Here is a 21,756-nt window from a genome sequence, read left to right on the forward strand (position 1 = left end):
GCGACTTAATACTCGTTGCTCATTGATCCGTATGGTCTTATGTTATGCATATGCAGCTATGCAATTTTGTGTAGGGCCCTTAGGGTGACGTCCCATGGCGCGTATTGCGATACGCGCGTATCGGGCGTATCGAGCTCCGACCAATGACAGACGATCCGTCGTTTTTGATACGCGAGAGTTTGATTTTCTATTGTCCCATGGAGCGGATTACGCGGTAGTGGATTTAGCGGATCGCCAATCCACGAGATTATTCTGATAAAGATTACGTTAAAACAGTCTCGTGATTGGTGATTAACTGATTCCGCTTCCGCGTAATCCACTTCATGGGACAATAGAAACCAAACTCCGACGTACTGAACATACGCACACAAGCATGCATGCATCTAAAAAGTGAAGTAATTACAAGTAAAGCAATTCCACATATTATTTTTACTCTGTATACTTTACATATGTATATTTTAGCATAGTTCCGTCCTAAAAGTTCTGCTCCAATCCTCTTCCCTTTTCACAATCCACTCCCCATACCATATTTCACCTGAAGGCGGCTTTATCGCCAGAAATAAATTCTGGCCTTAACGAAACTTGAACCCGCGACTCTTCATATGGCAAGCAAGAGCCTTGCTGGCTCAGCCACACGCTGCCACACGTTTTGTCTCATCAACGATGAGTAAATCATGCGGCAGTAAGCACGAGACTAATGAAGATACACTCTTATTTTTCCATTTTATTATATAAATAAAATAGAATTATTATGAACAAAATAGCTATAATTATAATTACTATTATATATAGTAATTAAAATTACTATTTATATTATTAATGTTATAACTATCTCTAAAAAAACTAACCTTTTCAAAAAAGGTAAAAAAAAGGCGCCAAGTTCACGCGAGCAAGTAGAAAACTATTAGCCAAAATGTTATACAAAAGATTTATTTTAATTTTCCACATTTGTTTTAATATATCCTATAAAAATTAATGATATCAAAAAATTGCGCCAACTAAAAATAAAAATCTACAAAAATATTTTAACCAGAAAAAGTTATACAAAATAATTGTTTTAATTTTTTATAAAAATAATAATATTAAAAAGTTGTACTAACTGAATAAAAATTTATACAATTATTTATACAATTTATAAAATTTCTTTTTTTACTTGCAATATTAAAAGAAAAAATATATCTAATAAATAGCAATATAATATTTATTAACAGGCAAAAATTACATGCAACACATATAATTGAATCTTAAATTATTTATTATTTTCTGGTTTTTTTTTCTTTTTTTTTATAATATAGTATCCCTTTCTTGGGCATAAAATGCACGGCTCCTTTATATTTTATTGCTTATATAATAAATAATTTAAAATTCAATTTTGTCGCACGTAATGTTTGCGTATTCCTATTCATTTTAAAATATTTGAAATAATGAGTTAATAAAAAAAAATTGGAAAAAAAGATACGGCGGGAATCGAATCACGGTTCCTGCGTTCCGACCGCTACCACTTTATTCACCTACCTATGCTTAATTTTATATCTCTATGTTATTCCGTGGCTTTATAAGGTGCTCGCGAAACTTTAAATGCTTTTTTCTCGAAAACGATTGGGTAGTGGTTTCTATGTTTGAATTCACCAATCACATTCGATTGCTACTTAGCCGTTCAGTGAGCGGTTGTTCTTCTGGATGCACCCAATGGGTGCGTTCCATTTAACACAGTGTCAGATGGTGGATGTCAGATACCAGCTGACAGTTACATAGAAAGAGATACTCATCCGATGTCAATTGACAAAGTCATATAGATAGAACATACAATTGATTGTTGAAAAGAACATACAATTGATTGTTCGAAGAATTTAATTGACACAGGATATTATTTTTTATAAATTGCCACAATGCACGACGCTTATGAGGAAACATCTATATTAAATATTACAGTGCAAATCGAATCCATAGCAGCTTATGGTGAATAATAATTCTTATTTTTTTAGTATACATAATCAAATTACTAGGAATTATTCTCAATACCAGAGTATATTCATTGCTTATATTGTTTTGTTTATTTCAGATGACAATTTATTAATAGGCACAAGAGAGGGTCATCTTCTTATGTACAATGTTCCATCAATGTTTGATGACAGTCACAAACTGGAATTATTGCGTCATAGTAAAAATTTTAACAAGAAACGGATCAATCAGATAGATGTTGTGCCAGAGTATAATTTATTGATTATCTTGACAGGTATATTTAAGATAATACTAGCTATTTTAATGAGTTAATTTATATAGACAATGTGATGATTTTTATTATATATTGATTTAATTATGAAAAATTGCAGATAATATTGTATGCACTCATGATTTGAATTCACCAAACTTTCTACAAATATGTCAACTACCAAAAACTCGCGGTGCTACTCTATTCACTTTGGATGTTCAATCAACTCAAAGTCTGACAGGCAAAAAGAATACTGTAGTGCGCTTATGTGTTGCTGTCAAACGTAAATTACAGTTATATTACTGGAAGGGAAAGAAGTTTGAAGAATTTAATGATTTCGAGTTAACAGTGCCAGATATACCTCGTCAATTATCATGGTAATAGATTTTCAAAAGTTATTAAAATAGCTCAATATAATAGTTTTATTTGATTAACTTGATATTAATTTTTAAGGTGTGGTGAAACATTGATATTAGGATTTCGTGGATTATCTTATACCATTTTTGATTTAAATGGTAAACCTAAAGAACTTTTTCCCACTGGTAAATCTCCAGAACCAAGTGTTACAAAATTATCAGATAATTCGTTTGTACTGGGAAAAGATTTTCAATCATTCGTTATGGACACGAAAGGAGAATTGGTTCAGCACAATCCTATAAAATGGTCAGATGCACCTAGTGCAATAGGTATGCAGAATAAACTTTATTTCTTAATTTCATTATTCTTTTTATCTCTTAAATTGCAATTGACAAAATTTTTATATTGATCTTTACATACAGCATGGGATGATCCTTACCTACTTGGTATTGTGCATGAGAAATTGGAGGTATATACATTAGAAGGATGTCTACATATTCAGACAATAAGAGATCTAAATAAGGCTAGACTTATATACAGATGTAAACAAGGAAAAGTCTTTGTGGCATCCATTAGTCAAGTTTGGTGTATCAAGGCAATTGATGTTACTTTGCAGATTAGGACATTGCTGGAGCAAAATCAATTTCAATTGGCTTTAAAATTAACTGTATGTTACATTAAATATTTGTATATCAATAATAAGATAATACTTTATCTTTTAAAGTGCTTAAAATTTATATTCATACATATATAATTTTTTTTTCTTAGAATTTGTCCAATATAACAGATGAGGAGAAAACTAGACAAACATATAAAATACAAACATTATATGCACATTATTTGTTTTACAATAAGCGATTCCAAGAGGCGATGGATTTGTTTTTAAAACTGGGAACTGATCCATATGAGGTAATCAGATTATTTCCAGATTTAGCACCCTCGACTAACACTCATGAACCTAGTGAACCAGCACCCAGCTTGCCAAAACTGCAAGATCATGAGTTGGAAAAAGGTTTACGTGCATTAATAGTTTTTCTAACTGAAGTTAGGCATAAATTAATGGCGAAAGAAAAAGAGCTTAATAAAGAAAAGGATGGAGTAAATGGAGAAAAAAATTTAACTGCAGTAGCTACGGAACAACTTTTGAAGATCATTGATACTACTCTTTTAAAGTGTTACTTACAGGTAAATAAAATACAAAAAAGGAGATACTAAAAAATTGTATATCAAATGAATTCTTATAAAAGTTGTTCACATAAATATTAAACAAATTTTGTTTTAGACCACTGATGCTTTGGTAGCACCTTTACTTAGACTGAATCACTGCCACTTGGCAGAAGCTGAGAAAACTTTATTAATGCATCAAAAATATCCAGAACTCATTATATTATATCAAACCAAAGGACAACATAAAAAAGCATTGGAACTTTTAGAGAAGCACGCAAAAGAGAATGATTCTAGTCTAAAAGGCACTGAGAGAACTATACAATATTTACAACATCTCGGCAGGGATCATATGGATCTAATTTTGAAGTTTGCTGGATGGGTTTTAACAGAGGATCCTGAACAAGGCCTCAGAATATTTATGGAAGATATACAGGTGTGCATTTATTTGTTCAACTTTTATATATTCAACTCATTATTTTTTTGTTAATTATATTGTATTAATAAAATAATTTTTACAGGAAGTCGAACATTTACCTAGACCAAAAATATTAGATTATCTTTTGCGTTTCCATAAAGATTTAGTAATACAATACCTGGAGCATGTGGTACATCTTTGGGAAGACACTAATCCACTATTTCATAATGTTTTGATACATCAGTATAAGGAAAAATGTCTAACTTCTATGAATGCTAATGCAACACCAGCGGAGAAAGAAACCTCACAACATATACGACAGAAATTGCAACAATTCTTGGAAAAATCGACATATTATACACCTGAAACAATATTGGTGCACTTTCCATTTGACTGTTTGTTCGAGGAACGTGCAATTATACTTGGACGACTCGGTCGTCATCAACAAGCTATATCGATATATATCAGTCTTTTAAATGATATACCACGTGCTATACAATATTGTCAAAATGTATATACAAAATACCAAAGTAAGTAAACATCTTAAAGCTTTTTTATATTAAATATAAAATAAAAGATGATATAACTAATTGAAAGTTATTCACAAGATCAAGATTGTGCGGAAAAACAAACGGACAATGCTGACGAAGTGTATGTTTTATTAATTCAGCAGTTGTTGAAACCTGATAATGAAGGAGTTTTAATGGCTGGTATAAATATTTATATACAAATAAGATTTTTTATATAATTCATATATATATGTGATTATAATTATAGTTATATATTATATTTTTTCTTTAAGGTTGCAGTCCGGAAATTCAAAGAACGGCACAACCAGATTTAGAAATGGCTCTTCAACTATTAGAGGAACACGCCTCAAAAATAAATCCTATGAAAGCTCTGAAAGTTTTACCGGATTCTGTACCTATCGGCAGGATAAAACATTTCTTGGAAGTTAGTTTACAAAATAATTTGAATGCGAGGCGAAGAACACAGGTTCTCAAAGGGTTGCTTTATGCAGAACATTTACAAGTGCAGGAACAACGAATGCATTACGAGTCACAGAGCGTTCTCATGACAGAGTTTAATATATGTCCAGTTTGTAAAAAACGCTTTGGCAATCAAAGGTTTGTAAAATTATATTAAATTATATTTGTTACAAATTTTATATTTATATTGATATTAATTGGCTCTGTTTTCTTAGTGCTTTTGCGAGGTATCCTAACGGTGATATAGTACATTATTCTTGTCAAGATCGCAAAGGATAAACAAAGTAAAACTGTACAATATTATATAATTACCATTATATATTATTTTTAAGACAGTATATATTTAATGTAGGCTCTTTTTATACGAATTTCATATATATATGAAATTTCAATATACATATACATAAAATTCAGAGATTATCTCTGCTAGAAAAAATTACTTATTAATTATTATCATTAAAACTATTTCTCGCAAGAAACCTCTCAACTTTTACAATTTTTTTCCTTCTTTCTTTGCGCCTTTTATATTGTATACTATAAGAGATAAGTGTAAAAATATAAATATATCGTAAAAAGCGAAGTATTCTATTTATTCATGCGTTTACAAGATACTTTGGAGCAAAGTAAAGTAAGATAAATAAAATTGTAAGAATGCACAGTATCTCTTTTATGAATTATTAAGTTTATTCTTTATTGTTATTCTCTCTGCGCGTTCAAAATAAAATAAGTGTATATCTAAATATAGAGAAGATAGAAAAGGGAGAGATGAATGATACAGGATAGTGTAAGAGGAACAAATATATTGAAATTGAAGCTATGCGATTGGCCACGTAATCGCGCGCGTGATATTCGAAATTGAAACTTTCGAAATCGGAACATGGCCCTTTGACACAAGTGCCGCGGACTTTTTTCACGCACGATATGCGATAACGATAAGCATAATGCGTGGCATCTGTAATATACTATAACGAGAAAAACTTACATGATTAACACGGAGGATAGGGCGTGCCCGCGGTCCAGAAAACGAGTAAACAGGATTGATGATGTCATAAGCGAGACATCTTGTTGTGTATTCCTACGCCTGGAATAAGATAAAGTGGATACAGTACAGATGAGGATTGTGATCATCGAAAAAGTGACATGTCGCATCTTTTTTTTCAAAGTTATTTATATTTTATTTATATATACATGAAGAAATTATGATAGATTGTTTTTACCTCAAGAGAAAAATAAAATTATAATTTAGAAAATTAAAATTATACAGTTTATTGTTTTTATCGACGACGAGGTATTTTTTCCGGAAAAAGATGTTAGTTTTTTAAGGGTGCATGTAAAATAATATATATACATAGTATACTACTTATATATTGACAAAAATATAACTTGTCGATGAGTGTCATATCCGATATAAGAAAAAAACTTGATTTTAGCATCGATACATAAATCATAACGATCTTTTTGTAACTACGATTTGCAAGAGACTGTCTCAGAATATCTCTTGAAATATTTCTATTGAATTAAAATATATACTCATTCGTCTATCCGAAGAAAAAGTCGTCTGCTCACAATCGAATCAATCGTCTTACGAAATTTACGACGCCATATTTTCACGTACCTATTTTGAGGAGATACGTACAGGAGATACACACATGTAAACGTCGATTTCTAACGTCAATATCGCCAGCCAATTTTCTCCGAATACATTCGCGTCCCGAAAAACCGATTACTCTCTCTCGAAACGTTTCAAGATACCGGACGGAAGTAAAATCGTCGCTCCCGCCGCGCGTTCCCCGTCTCGCTTGCACCAAGCTGCGCGTCGATCCTGCGCGGTGCAGTGCGCAGCCTCTCCGCGCAGAGGGACTAGCTGCGGCGGCGTAGGCGAGCGCCGTGTTACACTCAGTCGGTTGCGCGCCGGTCGAGTGTGTGGACGGGTGGCTCGGTGTCGGATCGTCTCGCTCGGTGGGTTTTTTCTTTTGTGTACACCGGGCGTGTGAGACTTTTATGCGAGTTGCGGGACGGAGCGGTGCCACGGGGTGTCCTTACGCGAGGGTAAGTATCCACCGATCGAGAGAGAAGGCAACGAGCGGAGGGCGGCGAGCGACGAGTCGCCGCGGGTGGATATTGTGTCGGGATAAAAATGGCGTGCGCGCCGCTTTAGCTTCTCCCCAGTGTCGTACGATGATACCGGTATCGTAGTACGTCTCGTGCCGAGACTATCGGTGTCGGCGCGCCTCTCGCAACGATCACGTATCCTCGTCGATGGCGAGACGAGACGTCGCGTCCCACCCACCGGGTGCATCTGCGTCGCGTCGACGGCGTCGGAGCCGTCATAATCGTCGTCGTCGTGTCGTCGTTGTCGTCGATCGCCCGCGGAGTCCGTGGAACCCTGCCGGCATCGATTGCCGCCGCCGCTGCCACCTTCGCGGCTGATAGTTGCTGGGAAACGCGTTCCACTGTGCGCGATCGAATCATCTCTGCAACCGAGGGGACTGCGGAAATCGGGCGAGAGGGAGGGACAGAGGGGGGGGGAGGGGAAAAATCTTTTTCGCGGTGTCGCGCGCCCGCGCGACGTGTCCGTTCGCTTAATCCTCCGTCGCGTGATATCACGATCGAAGGGCGTCGTCGTCGTCGTCGTCGTCGTCGTCGTCGACGAGGTTGATTCCCTGCATCGGTCGCCTTTAATTTCCGCCTCCTCTTCTCTCCCTTTTCCCACCTTCCCCGCCCGCCCGCCCACTCGCTCGTTGCCAGCAGTTTTGTTCACCTGTCAAGACGACCTATCTGCCGGTGACCTAATTCCCGGCGCGATCCATTGAACGCGTCGAGCGCGCACCGAGAAGCGAATCAAACGTATGTGACTCGCCGATCTCGTAACGCGGCGAGATAAAAGAAGTCTCCGGATTTTCTCGATTTTAATTTGTCGCGTTAATTTTTCGTGCTCCAAGTACTCGACGATAGTACTCTGCATTCGATGCGACGCGACAAAGTTCGCGATCGCCGACAGCGGATTCTCGGTACGCGTATCGCGTTTAATTTTAAATTGATGTCAATGGGCGTGGAGGGCAAATAAAGCGATCTCGCGCTTCGATTGCGCGAGATAAACTCGTCCTTGTACCTGCTTCGCGATTTCATTGGAGCGATATACGCGTTACGCGTAGAGAGTCTTGCGAAATCACATTTGTGTGCGTCAAGTAAATTTTCTTTCGAAAAATGTGCGTGTACGAAATGTGCTTTACAGAGTCCTAAGTCGTTCAGCATCGATTACAAATTAATAGCATGTAAGATATCAATTGCCAAGTGTAATTTATGTTTTTGAACAAGTAATTTTTTATAGCAGTTTCTTATTTTTTCAACTTGTCTCTTCTAGTTGTCAATTTTGAATTTTTTTTTATATATATATATACTTGACGTACGTTTTTTAACTAACAATAAGTTTAAAGACTTTCCGTCAATTTATCTTTATCACTTTTATCACTGCTGGTAAATCGTTATGTAAGAATTATCATCCAAAACATATTATCGAGTCATGTAACGAGAGAGAATTTTAAAGATTGAATCAACATATTTTACGGACTCAACTTTTAATAAATATTATTTTCTTATCTAAGCTTTATTTTTTAATAATATTTAAAAAACTTATTTACGCCTCTTCCTTAATAATATAATAATTTAATCTCAATGATTTAAATTTTAAAACATCTTGTGTGCCGCAACTTTGAATATTACTCAACTGCCATATAACTGCTATTTGACTTCCGCTCTTATCTAGGGACAACGGTGCTTTCCGTTGCGCCAGAACACAATGGCAGATCGCGAATGAATTCACGTGACATTCACAGTGTGTGCGCGCCAGGTACAACCTCGCGAAGGTAACCAGGTTTCCTCGATTTACGGACACTTCCGGTTACGCGTCGAACGCACGCTGACCGCACTGTGTTTGACGGAAGTGCGTGCGTGCGTTCGTACATGCGCTCGTGCGTTCGTTCGTACGTACATGTGCGAAAAGAAGAAGCAGATATGCCGACGTATCGTTTACGCGGCATGCGCTATTTCAGGAATACACGCAACGCCGTTAACACTTGTAGAAGGGAGGGGGAGTTAATTCCGAGAGAGACGCATTGAGAGAGATACACATATTTTTCAAAGAGAAGATCTGAAATATGAGTAGTATAATGTGTGCTGACTATCGCGAAGATTTTTTTTCTTCGCTTGTCTTTATTTAAATTTGCACGTACAGAGGATATCTTTCATCGAAGAGTGATCGTATGGTTAGCCAATTTAATGAGCTAATGCGTTTAATGGCTTCAGTATCGGTCAGTATTGGCAGAGTCGCCTCTTTATAGGTTACGAACGATTTAGTCACGACGCCGAATCTAGAGCTGAGTCATTTCATCGCGAATCGAGTGGTTAAATGCCGCAAAATGTTAAGGTCAACGTATAGCTGCATTCTGCAAAGTACGAGACACCGTTCGATATACAGTATGATTTCTCGACCGAGAGGAGATAAACAGGAGGGGAATAACCTCGAAAAAAAATAGAATTTTCAATTTACCTGTTTTATTTAGCTTATGTAAAAATATTGCTTAAGTAGCTTGATAATTTTTCAGAAACTTACTAGAGAGAATAATTGAAATATAACGTTAATTTAAAAAAAAAAAAAATATATATATATATATATATTTTTTTAATTGTATAATTTTATATATTTATATTTTTATATATTAATATATATAGTTAGAAAATTTAATTTTTTCTAATTATAATTGTATTTAACATTCCAGGATATATATACGCGGTATTTATAATATATTTTAATATTTCAAAGTTAAATTATTCTAACATTCTGTAGTAAATTCGTATTGTGTAGAATTTTAATGTTTTTTTTTATTTACACATTGTATTTTTAATGATATTAAAGATTCTGCAAGAATATGATTGGCGATTAAAAGTGCGACTAACTAATAACATTGTCAATTTATTAAAAAAATATTGTTCAATATTAAAATTATTAATTGATATCCCAGTGCTTTTTTGATAAGAACTTGCAGTTGTAAAATAAAATAAATATGTCATATCAGTATTATAAACTTATTGAACATAAATAATCATGAATAATTACAGTCATTCTTTGGCAAATTTATTCGAACAGTTATATTTATAATCAATCTAATCAGTCTAATTCTATTACATTAAATACACGCATTATAGTAGGTTATTAGCATTAAAATACAAGGTAAGAGTCTATATTTGTATGTAGCGTTTGAATAGAAAATATATAAGAGAGACTAAGCCGAATAAATGTTCTCGAAACTTATTTAATGATATAGAAATATATGAGATATGAAGACAAGTCATGTGCGAATATTATATTTAGTCGAAGTTCCAAGAAAGTCACATTTCGGGCACATATGCGAGTAGTTTGTCTTCCTGAATAAGATCAAATAAATTAAATAAACGATAAACTTTCTAATTAATCAATATCGTGTATAATAATACAGTTTAATTAGTTTAATTTATCTATTTATCAATGTAATATTACCTTCTTTAATTAAGACAAGATATAATTATTCCGAGATATTGCGTTCTATAATGAACGGAAATTTAACAAAGAAAAAGAACATAAAATATGTATTAAAAAATAAAAATTAAGCTCGCATCTCTGATAATTAATATGGAATAGTAAGATATACCGAGAATTTCTCTTTTTAATATCCGGAATTAAAGAATGTTTATAATAATTCAATCTGTATGTATGATACAATGTATTTCCAACAAAAATAAATCTAACAATGTTAATCGAGATTTACGATTATTTACTAATTCACGAAAGTCTACTAACTCACGAAAGTTATTTACTAATTCAAAAAAAGTCTTAAATATATTTTACCAGTTTATACTAATATGGGAGTAACGTCATATGAAAAAATTGATTTATTTCGACACATGATGCAATAACAAAAATTCACATATTTTTGCCTTTGACGTCATAATAGCTGCAATAAAAAACCTCGGGTTTTAATTTAAAATATAAATAAAATATTCGATTTAGTGATTTTCAAATACTTGTTACAATTACTAAGAAATCTGATTTCGATGCAAGTATATTACTTGATTTTATATATAGAATGTATACACATGCATTTTTGATAAATTAACATGAATTCCTAGCTCCAATGTATGTCCTTTAAAAACCAATTAAATAGAGCGAGAATATTTTCTGTATTAACACTTCCGATATCTAGAGTCATTAAACTTCACGTGTTTAGATATGCATTGTGATTCAGAAATTCTGTCTGAATTTAACTTATAAATGTTTGATATGCACAAAAAATTAAACATGAGAGATTAGAAGACAAAGTAATAACTCATATACACATAAAATATTAAATTAATCAAGAAGAAATATAAATTTGAATTATTTAATCAACAGTATATCATGTATGAATATTTCTGGCACGATGTGTTTGACAAAAGATTATTAAGATATTAATAAACTCTAATGTACATATATTGAGAAAATTAATGCATTTTTTTTTCTTTTTTTTTTGACAGTTGATTGATGCTTTCTATTTATATTGTATGACTGATTTCGCGAAGTATAACCGCGTTTTCGAGGAAAACTATCGAATATGAATAATCTAATCTCTTTTGTCTTACTTTCAGAGCAGAAAATGCCTCGATGAGAGGTCATACGGGAAGGGAATACAGAGATTGCGTTAAATGTATATGCATGCGTACGGACGCTCATACCTTTCTTTTTTTATAAACAAGCGAGGAGGAGGAAAAGCTTTGTTCGCTGTTACTTCGCCGACTCGATACCTGTCTTTGATATCGATTTTTTTAAGTAAGCGATAATCGCGCACTTCCGTCTGTAGAAGGGTTTGATGCAACCTAGTTATCAAGCGTTAATGCATCCAGATTACGCGCAACCTCGTTCGAGATAAGGCCTTATGTAATGTAAGTGTTATATAGCGAGATGCAGAGAATTAAAAATTTGCTATGCATTTTTCCTTAAAAAAAACAGAAATACAAATTTCGAATAGTAGATTTTTAAACTTTCACGCTTCTATTATATTTTTTATCATATACGAACAAATTAAGGAATATTATAATTTTTGAGGATTAAATAATGTTTAAGAGAGGACAAAAGAAAGAAAAATACATTTTTATTATTTAACTGGAAAAAAATTATATATTATATAAATATTATTATAAAATATAAATCTTAACATATTTTAATAGATATTTTTATCGCAAATTTAAATAAGAATTATATTTTTAAAATTTTATATTATACAGTATCTCTTAACTAAGAAAGCTAAAATATCTAGAATTCTTAAAGTCTTTTTTTATAAAATTTTTCTAGTAAAATCGGCAAATTTTGACAGAATTTTATCAAGGGATTCGCATTTTTATTAATATTATTTCTTCAAATATTTTGTGAGAGAATAGAAAATCCATTGACTCTCTTCTGAAGTCGAACTGAATTAACAATCAATAATAACAAAAAATTTAACAAGCGCAATTCAAACTTCCAAAAAATAAGCTTATTACAAATGCTAACTAGAATCAGTAGACAAACAATTGTCAATTTGTCAAAATTTCTCGTTTCTTTTATAGATATTAATGTAATATTAATTGCAATTAAATTTAGCTTTGGTCGATTGGATTTGCATTTTATAGCTAAAACGACATTTTGTTCATGTACTAAAATGTTTCGACAAAGTCGTCCAACAGGCAGATTAACGTAAATGCGGACGTGACGTAGTTGTACAATAACAACTACCGGCTCTTCGTCTAGAATAGGGACTTCCATTTGATGTTTCTTTGTACAATTCCAGTTGAACCTTCACATTTATATAATTACTCTCTTTCTCTCTTCAAGAATTTTGTTAAAGGTAAAAATTTATTTAGATTTAATCTTAAAAAATAAATTTTTACGGATTTTGAGATACATATATTCTGTAATCAAAAAATTATAGATAATTTTGAAACGAGAAAATTAATTATTTGACTTTAATTAACTTGTTTTTTTTTCTGTGTCGAACAATTTACGGTAATGCAAAGTTGCTCAATTATTATTTTAAAGTAAGAAGTGTTTTTTTAGACCGATTATAAGCAACGATGATACACATTTCGGATGCAACCCAATTTATCGATTACAAACTTGACTTGCCGATATGCGAGCGAGTGCAAATGACGAAATGACGATTACTGAAAATTACTAAGGTCAGTGCAAGTTCCGTGTGTCATGGACAGACATTATGCTCGAGGACAATCAAGACAATATATCTGTGGTTTGACCTAATTCGTTGCTCCATTTCGTGGCAGATTTTATTAGCACCATGAATAATTACACGTCTATCCTATTATTCCGGAAAGTATATGAGCTTAAGATACAGATCGTATGTTTGAACGAACTGAAAATAGTGATTCTTGGATTATTTTTCAGAGAAATTAATAATTGAAATCAAATAATTCTTCTTATTTAAAGATATATAACTGCTTCAAACATCCTTCTTTCATCAGTACATAATTTTTTTTATAAAGAAACCTCTTTAAATATTAATGAACAAGCATCTTAATTATTTAATATAAAATTAAAATTTATAAAATTAAAGCAACATACAATTTCATTTAATATGTGAAAATTATTTAGCAAATGTCATCAAATCAAAAATGATATTACTGAACGTTGAAAGATCACATTCCTAGAGATGGATTGTATTTAGTGACATGTATATTGTCGAGATGTTGCATTATTTACCAGCCACTTGGCAAGTGACATGTTGAATGCCTTTGGCAATACGCAATCGCTTTGTTAATAATTATTCGTCTAATGCAGTTATATGTTATTTATGTAGTTATGATAATGTGTCATGTAAATCGTGGGATAGTAATGTATATTGAAGCATTCGACTATTTTAAAATTATTTTATATGCAGCATTAATTATTAATTAATTATTTTCTTATTCCTCATTTTTATAGAAATCTAAATCGCAAAGAGATATCAAATTTGATTAATTTTATTAGAATAATAAAACATGCTTTTGCGGATATATGCTTGACATAATTAGAGAATTAATTAATCGATGGCTATATTTCATATTACGAAAGATAAATCTAATTATTCACGCAAGTTATAATTATTAATAGTTATAATTATTAATTATTATATAGATATTCGTGATTTAAATCGCGAGTACTTGTATAAGCGCAACATTTCGCATTCGCGGATGCTATTTATAACATCTAAAGTGACGATTCTTTTCACTCAATAACATTAATGGAGTCTTTCTAACAAGACCGATGAAACTTCGGTGACTCAGCGATTCTTTTCATTTTCGATGATACATGACAAAACGATTGCCGTGATCGTATAATTATTCCATGAAAATTAGGACACAAGAAAATGCATAATGCATACATACACTCACTCTAAATTATCATCGTGGCTTGCATCGGTACTTTTAGAATTATACCGTATAATTCATGATCAAGTAATCAGTCTTTAATCGTCGATGATGATGGCAACGACTCTTCCGTGCTTAAAGCTAAGGAAAGAGCAAATTGAGTCATCAGAGCGTTCACCTCGCGCTATTTCTTTAAATCTCCTTCGCTTTTGATCTTTAAAGAATGCACAGTAACAATCTTTTTCTTTAAGTTAACTCCATTTTTAAATCTCTCTGTGAATTAGAGCTATAAGTAAGGCGTGGGAATGTTTTCAGTGTTATTCTTAGCGTCTTTCAGAAATAATTGCGAGAGGCTATCTAACAAAATTCAAATCAAATTGTATAAATTTTTATTATGTTTTTGATAAATGAAAATTTAATTTTCTTTCCTTTCGAAGGTTTTTGCGAGTATAATATGATTTAAAATACATAGAGAACTTTAGAAGCATTCGAATTTGATTTAGAATTATAATTTAGAATTATATGTTTATTTTTTTAAAAGTGATGAATCAATATCACTCTTGAAATTTAATTTTTTTTCAATTAGATTCTTTCAAAAACTTAGAATTGCAGAAATATTTTCAAAACTTTATCAGCTCTTGAAATCTTGTTAGTCAGCTTGCAGCTTCCTGCATAGAGGGATGTTGGCGAAAACTGGGTCATCATAAGGGCGTTTACCCATACACTTCACGCTTCCGTGATTCTTTCTTCCGATAGATGCCTGCAGTGGAGAGGAGTGGGAAGTGTTGAAAGCAGATTACAATTGTATTCGCGTCGCGTAACGGTTTCTGATTATATCTCGCAAAGTATGCCTACACACAACTATGACTTTATCAAAAATTTACCTCGATCATTTCGCATCATCTTCGCATCAAACAATATATTTATATCGTTAATATTTAATATATTTAAATTTATTTATAAATATAATAATTTATATATATTAAACATATAAATTTATTTATTAATATTAAACAATAATTTTGCAAAGTATTTAAAATTCATATATGTACTATTACGCCTTGTATTTACGTCAAACGATATAATATGCTCTATCGATCTTTCGTAATTTTGAAAATAATAGAGATGATAAATATTTTCTTTTTAATTAATCCCCAGGCATGATCCAATAATTTATACATTTCTGATATGAATTATAATTATTGAAGATAGCAGTCGTACTAATTGAGATAATTTTACGTGTTCGATATTTATATTTTTGTCACAAATTTACACACATTAAGGTTTTTTTTTTATAATTTTATAAAAATGTTAATAGATGTATATCTAATAGAGAATATCATTACGTCATGTTATCCCTGCGTGATATTAAATAAAGGTCGCATCTTATGATTGAATACCTCTTACAGAGATATATTTAAAACATAAATAATATTCATTTTTCATTATTTTTTTTCGAGCAACTTAATTTGCCTCTAGTAATTTCGGAAAATATATCGCGATGAAGAGGATCTCACGTATAGTAAGGATTCTAAGGATAAGAGTTAAAAAAAAACATAAATATTACCTGCTTTTTTTTCCTCCTCCCTTCCTGATTTATGCAGGTGCTCTCGGCGTACATGTATGTATACGATGGGACACCGGCGCCACGGTGACTCCGGTAGAAAATCAATAACTCGGCGTTGTGTGCGTGCGCGCGAGCGGTATTCATCTTACCTTCGGTGTTGCGACAATTTTCGCGTTGCTACATATATACATATATACATAGCACATATAAGGTCCTTTCTTTCCAGAAGGCGGATCAAAGCGGGCGTAAACGCGCGTCGCTTCAAGCGGACAACTTAATTTGTATGGCGTCGATTAGACGACAAAATCGGTTTCGCTGTGCGTATTTTGTCTTAGGTCGACTTAAAAATAGATCCACCAAGGAAGTTAATGTTACGCTTATCTGCGCGATTCTCCGTTAGCTACGACAAAAATATATCGTTGAGGTCACGACACTTTATAAAGATTCTTTGTAAACTCTGGAAAATATCTTTAAAGGGACATATATAGTCCTTTAAAAATATTTTGCAGAGTTTACAAAGAATATATAGATAGATAGATAGATAGATAGATAGATAGATAGATAGGTAGATAAATAGATAGATAGAAAGATAAAATAGTATAAATTTTTCAGACTTTGACATAGAAATTTTAGAAACTATTAATTATAAACAACTAATTACTGTTATATTAACGATATTAATTTATATAAAATATATCTTGCATACATATTTTATATAAAATATAAACATTTAAAATATAAACATTGATGCAAGACATTTGATCTTTATAAATATATCCAACATATATATATGATAATTGTACAAGTACTTTACTTTCATTGCGCTATTATAATCTAATTTACTTTTATAAAACTACTGGAAAAATGAGAAACCGAAAGAATATTGTTCAGTGATAATTTGCCGTTATCGAACAAATTGAAAAAACCCGTATTTTTTGCTTGCATAATATGATAACAAGTTTTAGAACGAACTAGATATATTTAAACAGAATTCTGCTTTTATGACCGTCGAAGTAATATTCACGATGCATATATAAAGACCGGCTGTTCTCGTTTCGATACACAATAAGCTTCTTGTTCTCCATTCTCACTTTTTCTCAATAGAAAGTTTTTCACGATGGTACATGCGCATTATACATAAACACAATTGCTGGAGAGAGATCATACAATTGTTATTAATTTTCTGCATTTATATTTTCCACAATAGACAAGATAATAACATAAAAATCTTTCTGAACAAGAAAGAATTTTTCAGTATCCGTAGTGTTATCAAAATATAACGTGGCAAATTTATATTACAATAAAAAAGATTGCGCTGCGGTATATTAACAATTTGTTTAAATAAAAATTGATTTAACACATATATCAAATATACATGCATACTTGTTTAAAATTTATTTATGCATTTCAAATTTTGGAGATAAAAATACTTTTTTTTTTTGTACATAGACTTTTTCTGAAAAATGAGATTTCGGATTTGCAGCTTATTGCTTGCATCAGAGATATTAGTGTAGAAAGTGTCACCGGTAAACTTAACCTTCCTCGATTATCGTGTCATTCACTTTGTGATTCATTTCACTCCGCCCCCACTAGATTACGGAGGCATTAATCTATACGTTCCCACTACTATGCCAGCCATTAAGTATGACGGCACTCGCGTAATTGCTCTTAATTCATCGTAAGTGACTGTCCAGACATTTAAGAATGCCATTCATGCCTGCGTTCTTCAAACTTTCATTTCTTGGTGGGGAAAACATATCGATATCGTCGCAAAGTGATCAGAATCGGTCTCCATCTTGTCGGCTACTCAAAAGAGAAAGAAATATACTCAATGCCATGTTCTACTTCTTTCTTTAAAGTAGTAATGATAAAAGATATAATTTTAATATTTTATTTTTAGCCTGATACATATTATATATATATATATATGTATGTATGTATGTATGTATGTATATATATATATGTATAATGATATATACAGAATATATAATAAATAAATTCTAACAAAACTTGTTGATTAAAACGTGAATTATCTATTATGATATACTAGATAATAAATAATAATTATATAGTGTAAATAAATAATAAGTAATAACATAACTGTGAAATATATCTTTAATTAATAATAAATTTTGGCATTACTTGATGATTAAAACGTGAATTATATATTATTACATAATAGATTATTATTACATAATAAATAATAATTGTATATTGTAAATAATAATAATTAAAGATAAATAATAATAATAATAATAATAGATAAATAAATAATAATGTAATAACCGTGCAATATCTTTAATTTCAAAAGATTGACGCAATCACTTTTATATGTGTCATTAATTTTACAAGTTTTGTACATACTTGCGTTACTTGAGTTATTTCTCTTCGGTGTCGGGTTCATTATCAAATACCCATATCGGTTTACCGTGGTTCTCCTTGAGTTTTTACAAGCGCGTGCACGAATATGTAAAATATTATTTGCGCATTTAACCTGTAGAACACTTGGTCCATTGAAACATTATTATTGCGTTATCGCTTGTTCATGCAGCTGCAATTGCAACTATCTGAATTAAGTGTTATCAATATTAATTAGTAAACATTGTTTGCGACAGATCGTTGTAAATTAGACGTTAGACGTCACTCTAAATCATCCTCCGCTCTATTTTAATAATCGAGTCACGTTGATGACGATATTTCTTACTTGGCATTTTAGCACGAAATATTGTGTTTGATTCATTATACGTATATAATTCACGTTTATACATAAAAAATTCATTCATATCTTGTGTCGTGAAAGTTAATGTTTAAATTAAAATTATTTAACTATAATATATAATTTAATTAAATTATTTAATTAATTTGATATTTGAATTATATACAACTGCATATTATTATATGTGCATAAAAATTAGCATACTTTAGCTTATATATAACAGAATAATTTAAATATATGTATATGTATATATATATATATATATATATATACATATTTAAATATATGTATGTATGTATATATATATAAAATCTCAGTCCTTTATATTTATTACTATTCTACACCTGTGCGTGATTTAGATTTTGCTTGCCACTTTGCTGCATGCAGTCCATTATATATTTAACAATGCAAGTGAATATAATAATTCTATCGTGTGTTACATTATTTTACAAGAGTCGATATTACGCTAGTGTCACAGTGTTCTCTTAACTTCTCGTTAGCTACCTCTGCAGGACATTCGATGCGATGCCGATGCGATGTGTATTTCGCATGTGTGACATCATTTTCGTGATGTAATCGTAGTGAGCGCGAGGCGTTACGTCTCCCACGCGGAGACAAGCATGTAACGTTTTATTAAATAAACACACGTAGAATCAAGTAATACTCGATGGGTAGGCTCGTTAACAGTACGCACCTGATGCTTTCTTGATATCCGGTGACCCTGCAAACTTGACGATTACACAACAGCGGTGCAATTAGCTAGCAGTAAGGACAAATTTGAGGGATGCAAATTGAGTAAATTTGAGTACCAAAGTAAATTGATACTGGACGAAAATGAAAGAAAACAGAGATGAATTCACGCTTAAAGTGACGTAATACAGTTTACCAATGTGTAAGAATATATAGAAAATGGAGAAACGATGTTGTACAAGGTATTTTATATATATAAAATTTATTTCCTTAAGTGTATATATATATATATATATATATATATATATATATATATATATATATATATATATATATATATAGAGAGAGAGAGAGAGAGAGAGAGAGAGAGAGAATTTATGGACACTTAAGAAAATAAATTTTATCAAATGTATTTTAATAATAGAGAGAGAGAAGTCTAACATTAAAAAAATTTATTATATGATAAAATCATAAATTAGGTATTAAAGTTTATTTATTGCACTTCTTTTTAAAACGAATTCATCTTAATTTTTATTTTTTTTACATGAAAAATATAATCTTTAGAATGAAAAATATACTGTAAGACTTTTAAAAAATTTGTTAAAAAAAAGAGTATTTAAAACAAAAATTTGAGAGCATAAATTAATCAATTTGAAGTTAATTTTTTTAACGAAATTATTAATTAATAGTTTTTGCTTTATAAACGATCGAAAAAAAAAATGTCTCGCAAATTAAGCTTCTTACAAATGAAAATAAATAACAAATTAAATCTTCATCTAATTTCAAAACTTTTGTATTTGAGGCCAAGTTATTAAAGAAATTTATCAAAATTTATCGAAAAAGAATAAAAAATCTACACATATGTATATTGCATTATCGAACAGAATCATGTAAAACTTAATCTATCTAAAGTTTCTGTATTATTTTTTTAATTATTAAGCATCCCTAGAGAGAAGAGAGAGAAAAAGATTGCCTATGCATTAAAAGAAAATAAGATTATTCTAACATCTCTCTTATCTGTGTAAAAATTAACTGACGACAATGAGCTGACTGTAGAGTTTACTAAAGACATATTCTGTATGCATCACGTTGCTTACTATTATACTGCGTGGGTAAAAGAAGGAAAAAATTCCTATGATTATTGTGTCCTCGTTTATTTTATGCGTAGTATCATGTTTCCTAGACTTATGATTAAAGATATATATTGTAAACGTTAAATATTTTCTATATTATATACTTTTGAGTATCTACAGTAATTATGATACAATTAGAAAGTATTAATTTTATATAAAATAATAAATCGAAAATGCAGAATAAGTTTTTGCTTTGTTTTCAATAAAATTGACTTTAAAAGTTAGAAAATTGATAACTTATTATTTTTTGGATGATTTCTAACAATCTTGTATTATATATTATTAAATTTTTTATCTCGATAGTAATTATAAAAAAGATTAAAAGATAAAAAATGCATCATTATCTCTATTGAAAAAATAAAATTCGTTTAGACATTTTGTACACAATACTTTTTCTCTTCTTTACGTAATTTGAATTATTTTGAAATTTTACAAAATGGAATAAATGTACTTTTCTATTTATATATTAATAGTGATTATAAGTATAAATAATATAATAGTAATAATAGTGACTGATAAGAGATAATTATAAGTATATATTTTTCTTTAATTGCTGCGAATTAATGACCTTGCGCGATGCTGTTTCAGGTGCACCCTTTTTAAGGGTTAGGCAGAAGTGAGCTGTTGGTCCGATTGACAAAATGACGACCGATATCTCGGTGGTGCGTGCGGGATGGGACCCCACGCTGCAACAAGAGATTGTCGATGAGTACGAATACGACGGGGGAAACTCGAGTTCGAGACTTTTCGAACGCTCACGTATCAAGGCGTTAGCTGGTACGAAACTTTGTTGATTTTTTTAATTATGTAATTTATCCTTTATTAATTTTATAAAACAAATGCAGTAAAATTCTATTTTTTATACTATTATTTTGTAATAAAAATGGTAATGCACGCATTAGTAAATTTTTTTTAGAAAATTGTATGGTTGAGATATGAATCAACCGCATCCTCTTGATAATCGCTCTATGATTTTTATAACTCTAAGTTTTAACCAGTTGCTTTTTAGCTTGGATTGAGAGTGGTCGTTATATTATATTCAGTTATTTAAACTGTTATTATAAGTGTAATAATTGATTAGATTAGAAATAAATATTGA

At 31.2% G+C, this 21,756-nt stretch overlaps 2 protein-coding genes across 7 annotated transcripts in view; both read left to right on the plus strand.

The window, feature by feature from the left end:
- Positions 1–1,702: 1,702 nt before the first annotated feature.
- On the plus strand, positions 1,703–5,675 carry Vps39 (vacuolar protein sorting 39). The gene is made up of 11 exons (XM_083079871.1): positions 1,703–1,959; positions 2,063–2,236; positions 2,334–2,589; positions 2,666–2,898; positions 2,992–3,236; positions 3,338–3,754; positions 3,852–4,169; positions 4,255–4,681; positions 4,760–4,861; positions 4,954–5,278; positions 5,356–5,675. The coding sequence occupies exons 1-11, from the start codon at positions 1,890–1,892 to the stop codon at positions 5,417–5,419; spliced, it is 2,631 nt and encodes an 876-aa protein (XP_082935997.1). The 5' UTR covers positions 1,703–1,889; the 3' UTR covers positions 5,420–5,675.
- A 1,355-nt stretch (positions 5,676–7,030) lies between these two features.
- The window catches only part of Beta-spec (spectrin beta chain), a 32,012-nt gene continuing 17,286 nt past the window's right edge, over positions 7,031–21,756 (plus strand). For all 6 annotated transcript variants that reach the window (XM_083079859.1, XM_083079861.1, XM_083079863.1 and 3 more), the window contains exons 1-2: positions 7,031–7,189; positions 21,246–21,434. In XM_083079859.1, coding sequence (XP_082935985.1) covers positions 21,299–21,434 — 136 coding nt within the window. In that variant the 5' untranslated portion in view covers positions 7,031–7,189; positions 21,246–21,298. The remainder of the gene's footprint in view (positions 7,190–21,245; positions 21,435–21,756) is intronic.

This window comes from Camponotus vicinus, unplaced genomic scaffold (assembly GCF_025532165.1).
Source record: "Camponotus vicinus isolate PSW18456_S1 unplaced genomic scaffold, iyCamVici1.0 SCAF_10, whole genome shotgun sequence".
NCBI lineage: Eukaryota > Metazoa > Arthropoda > Insecta > Hymenoptera > Formicidae > Camponotus > Camponotus vicinus.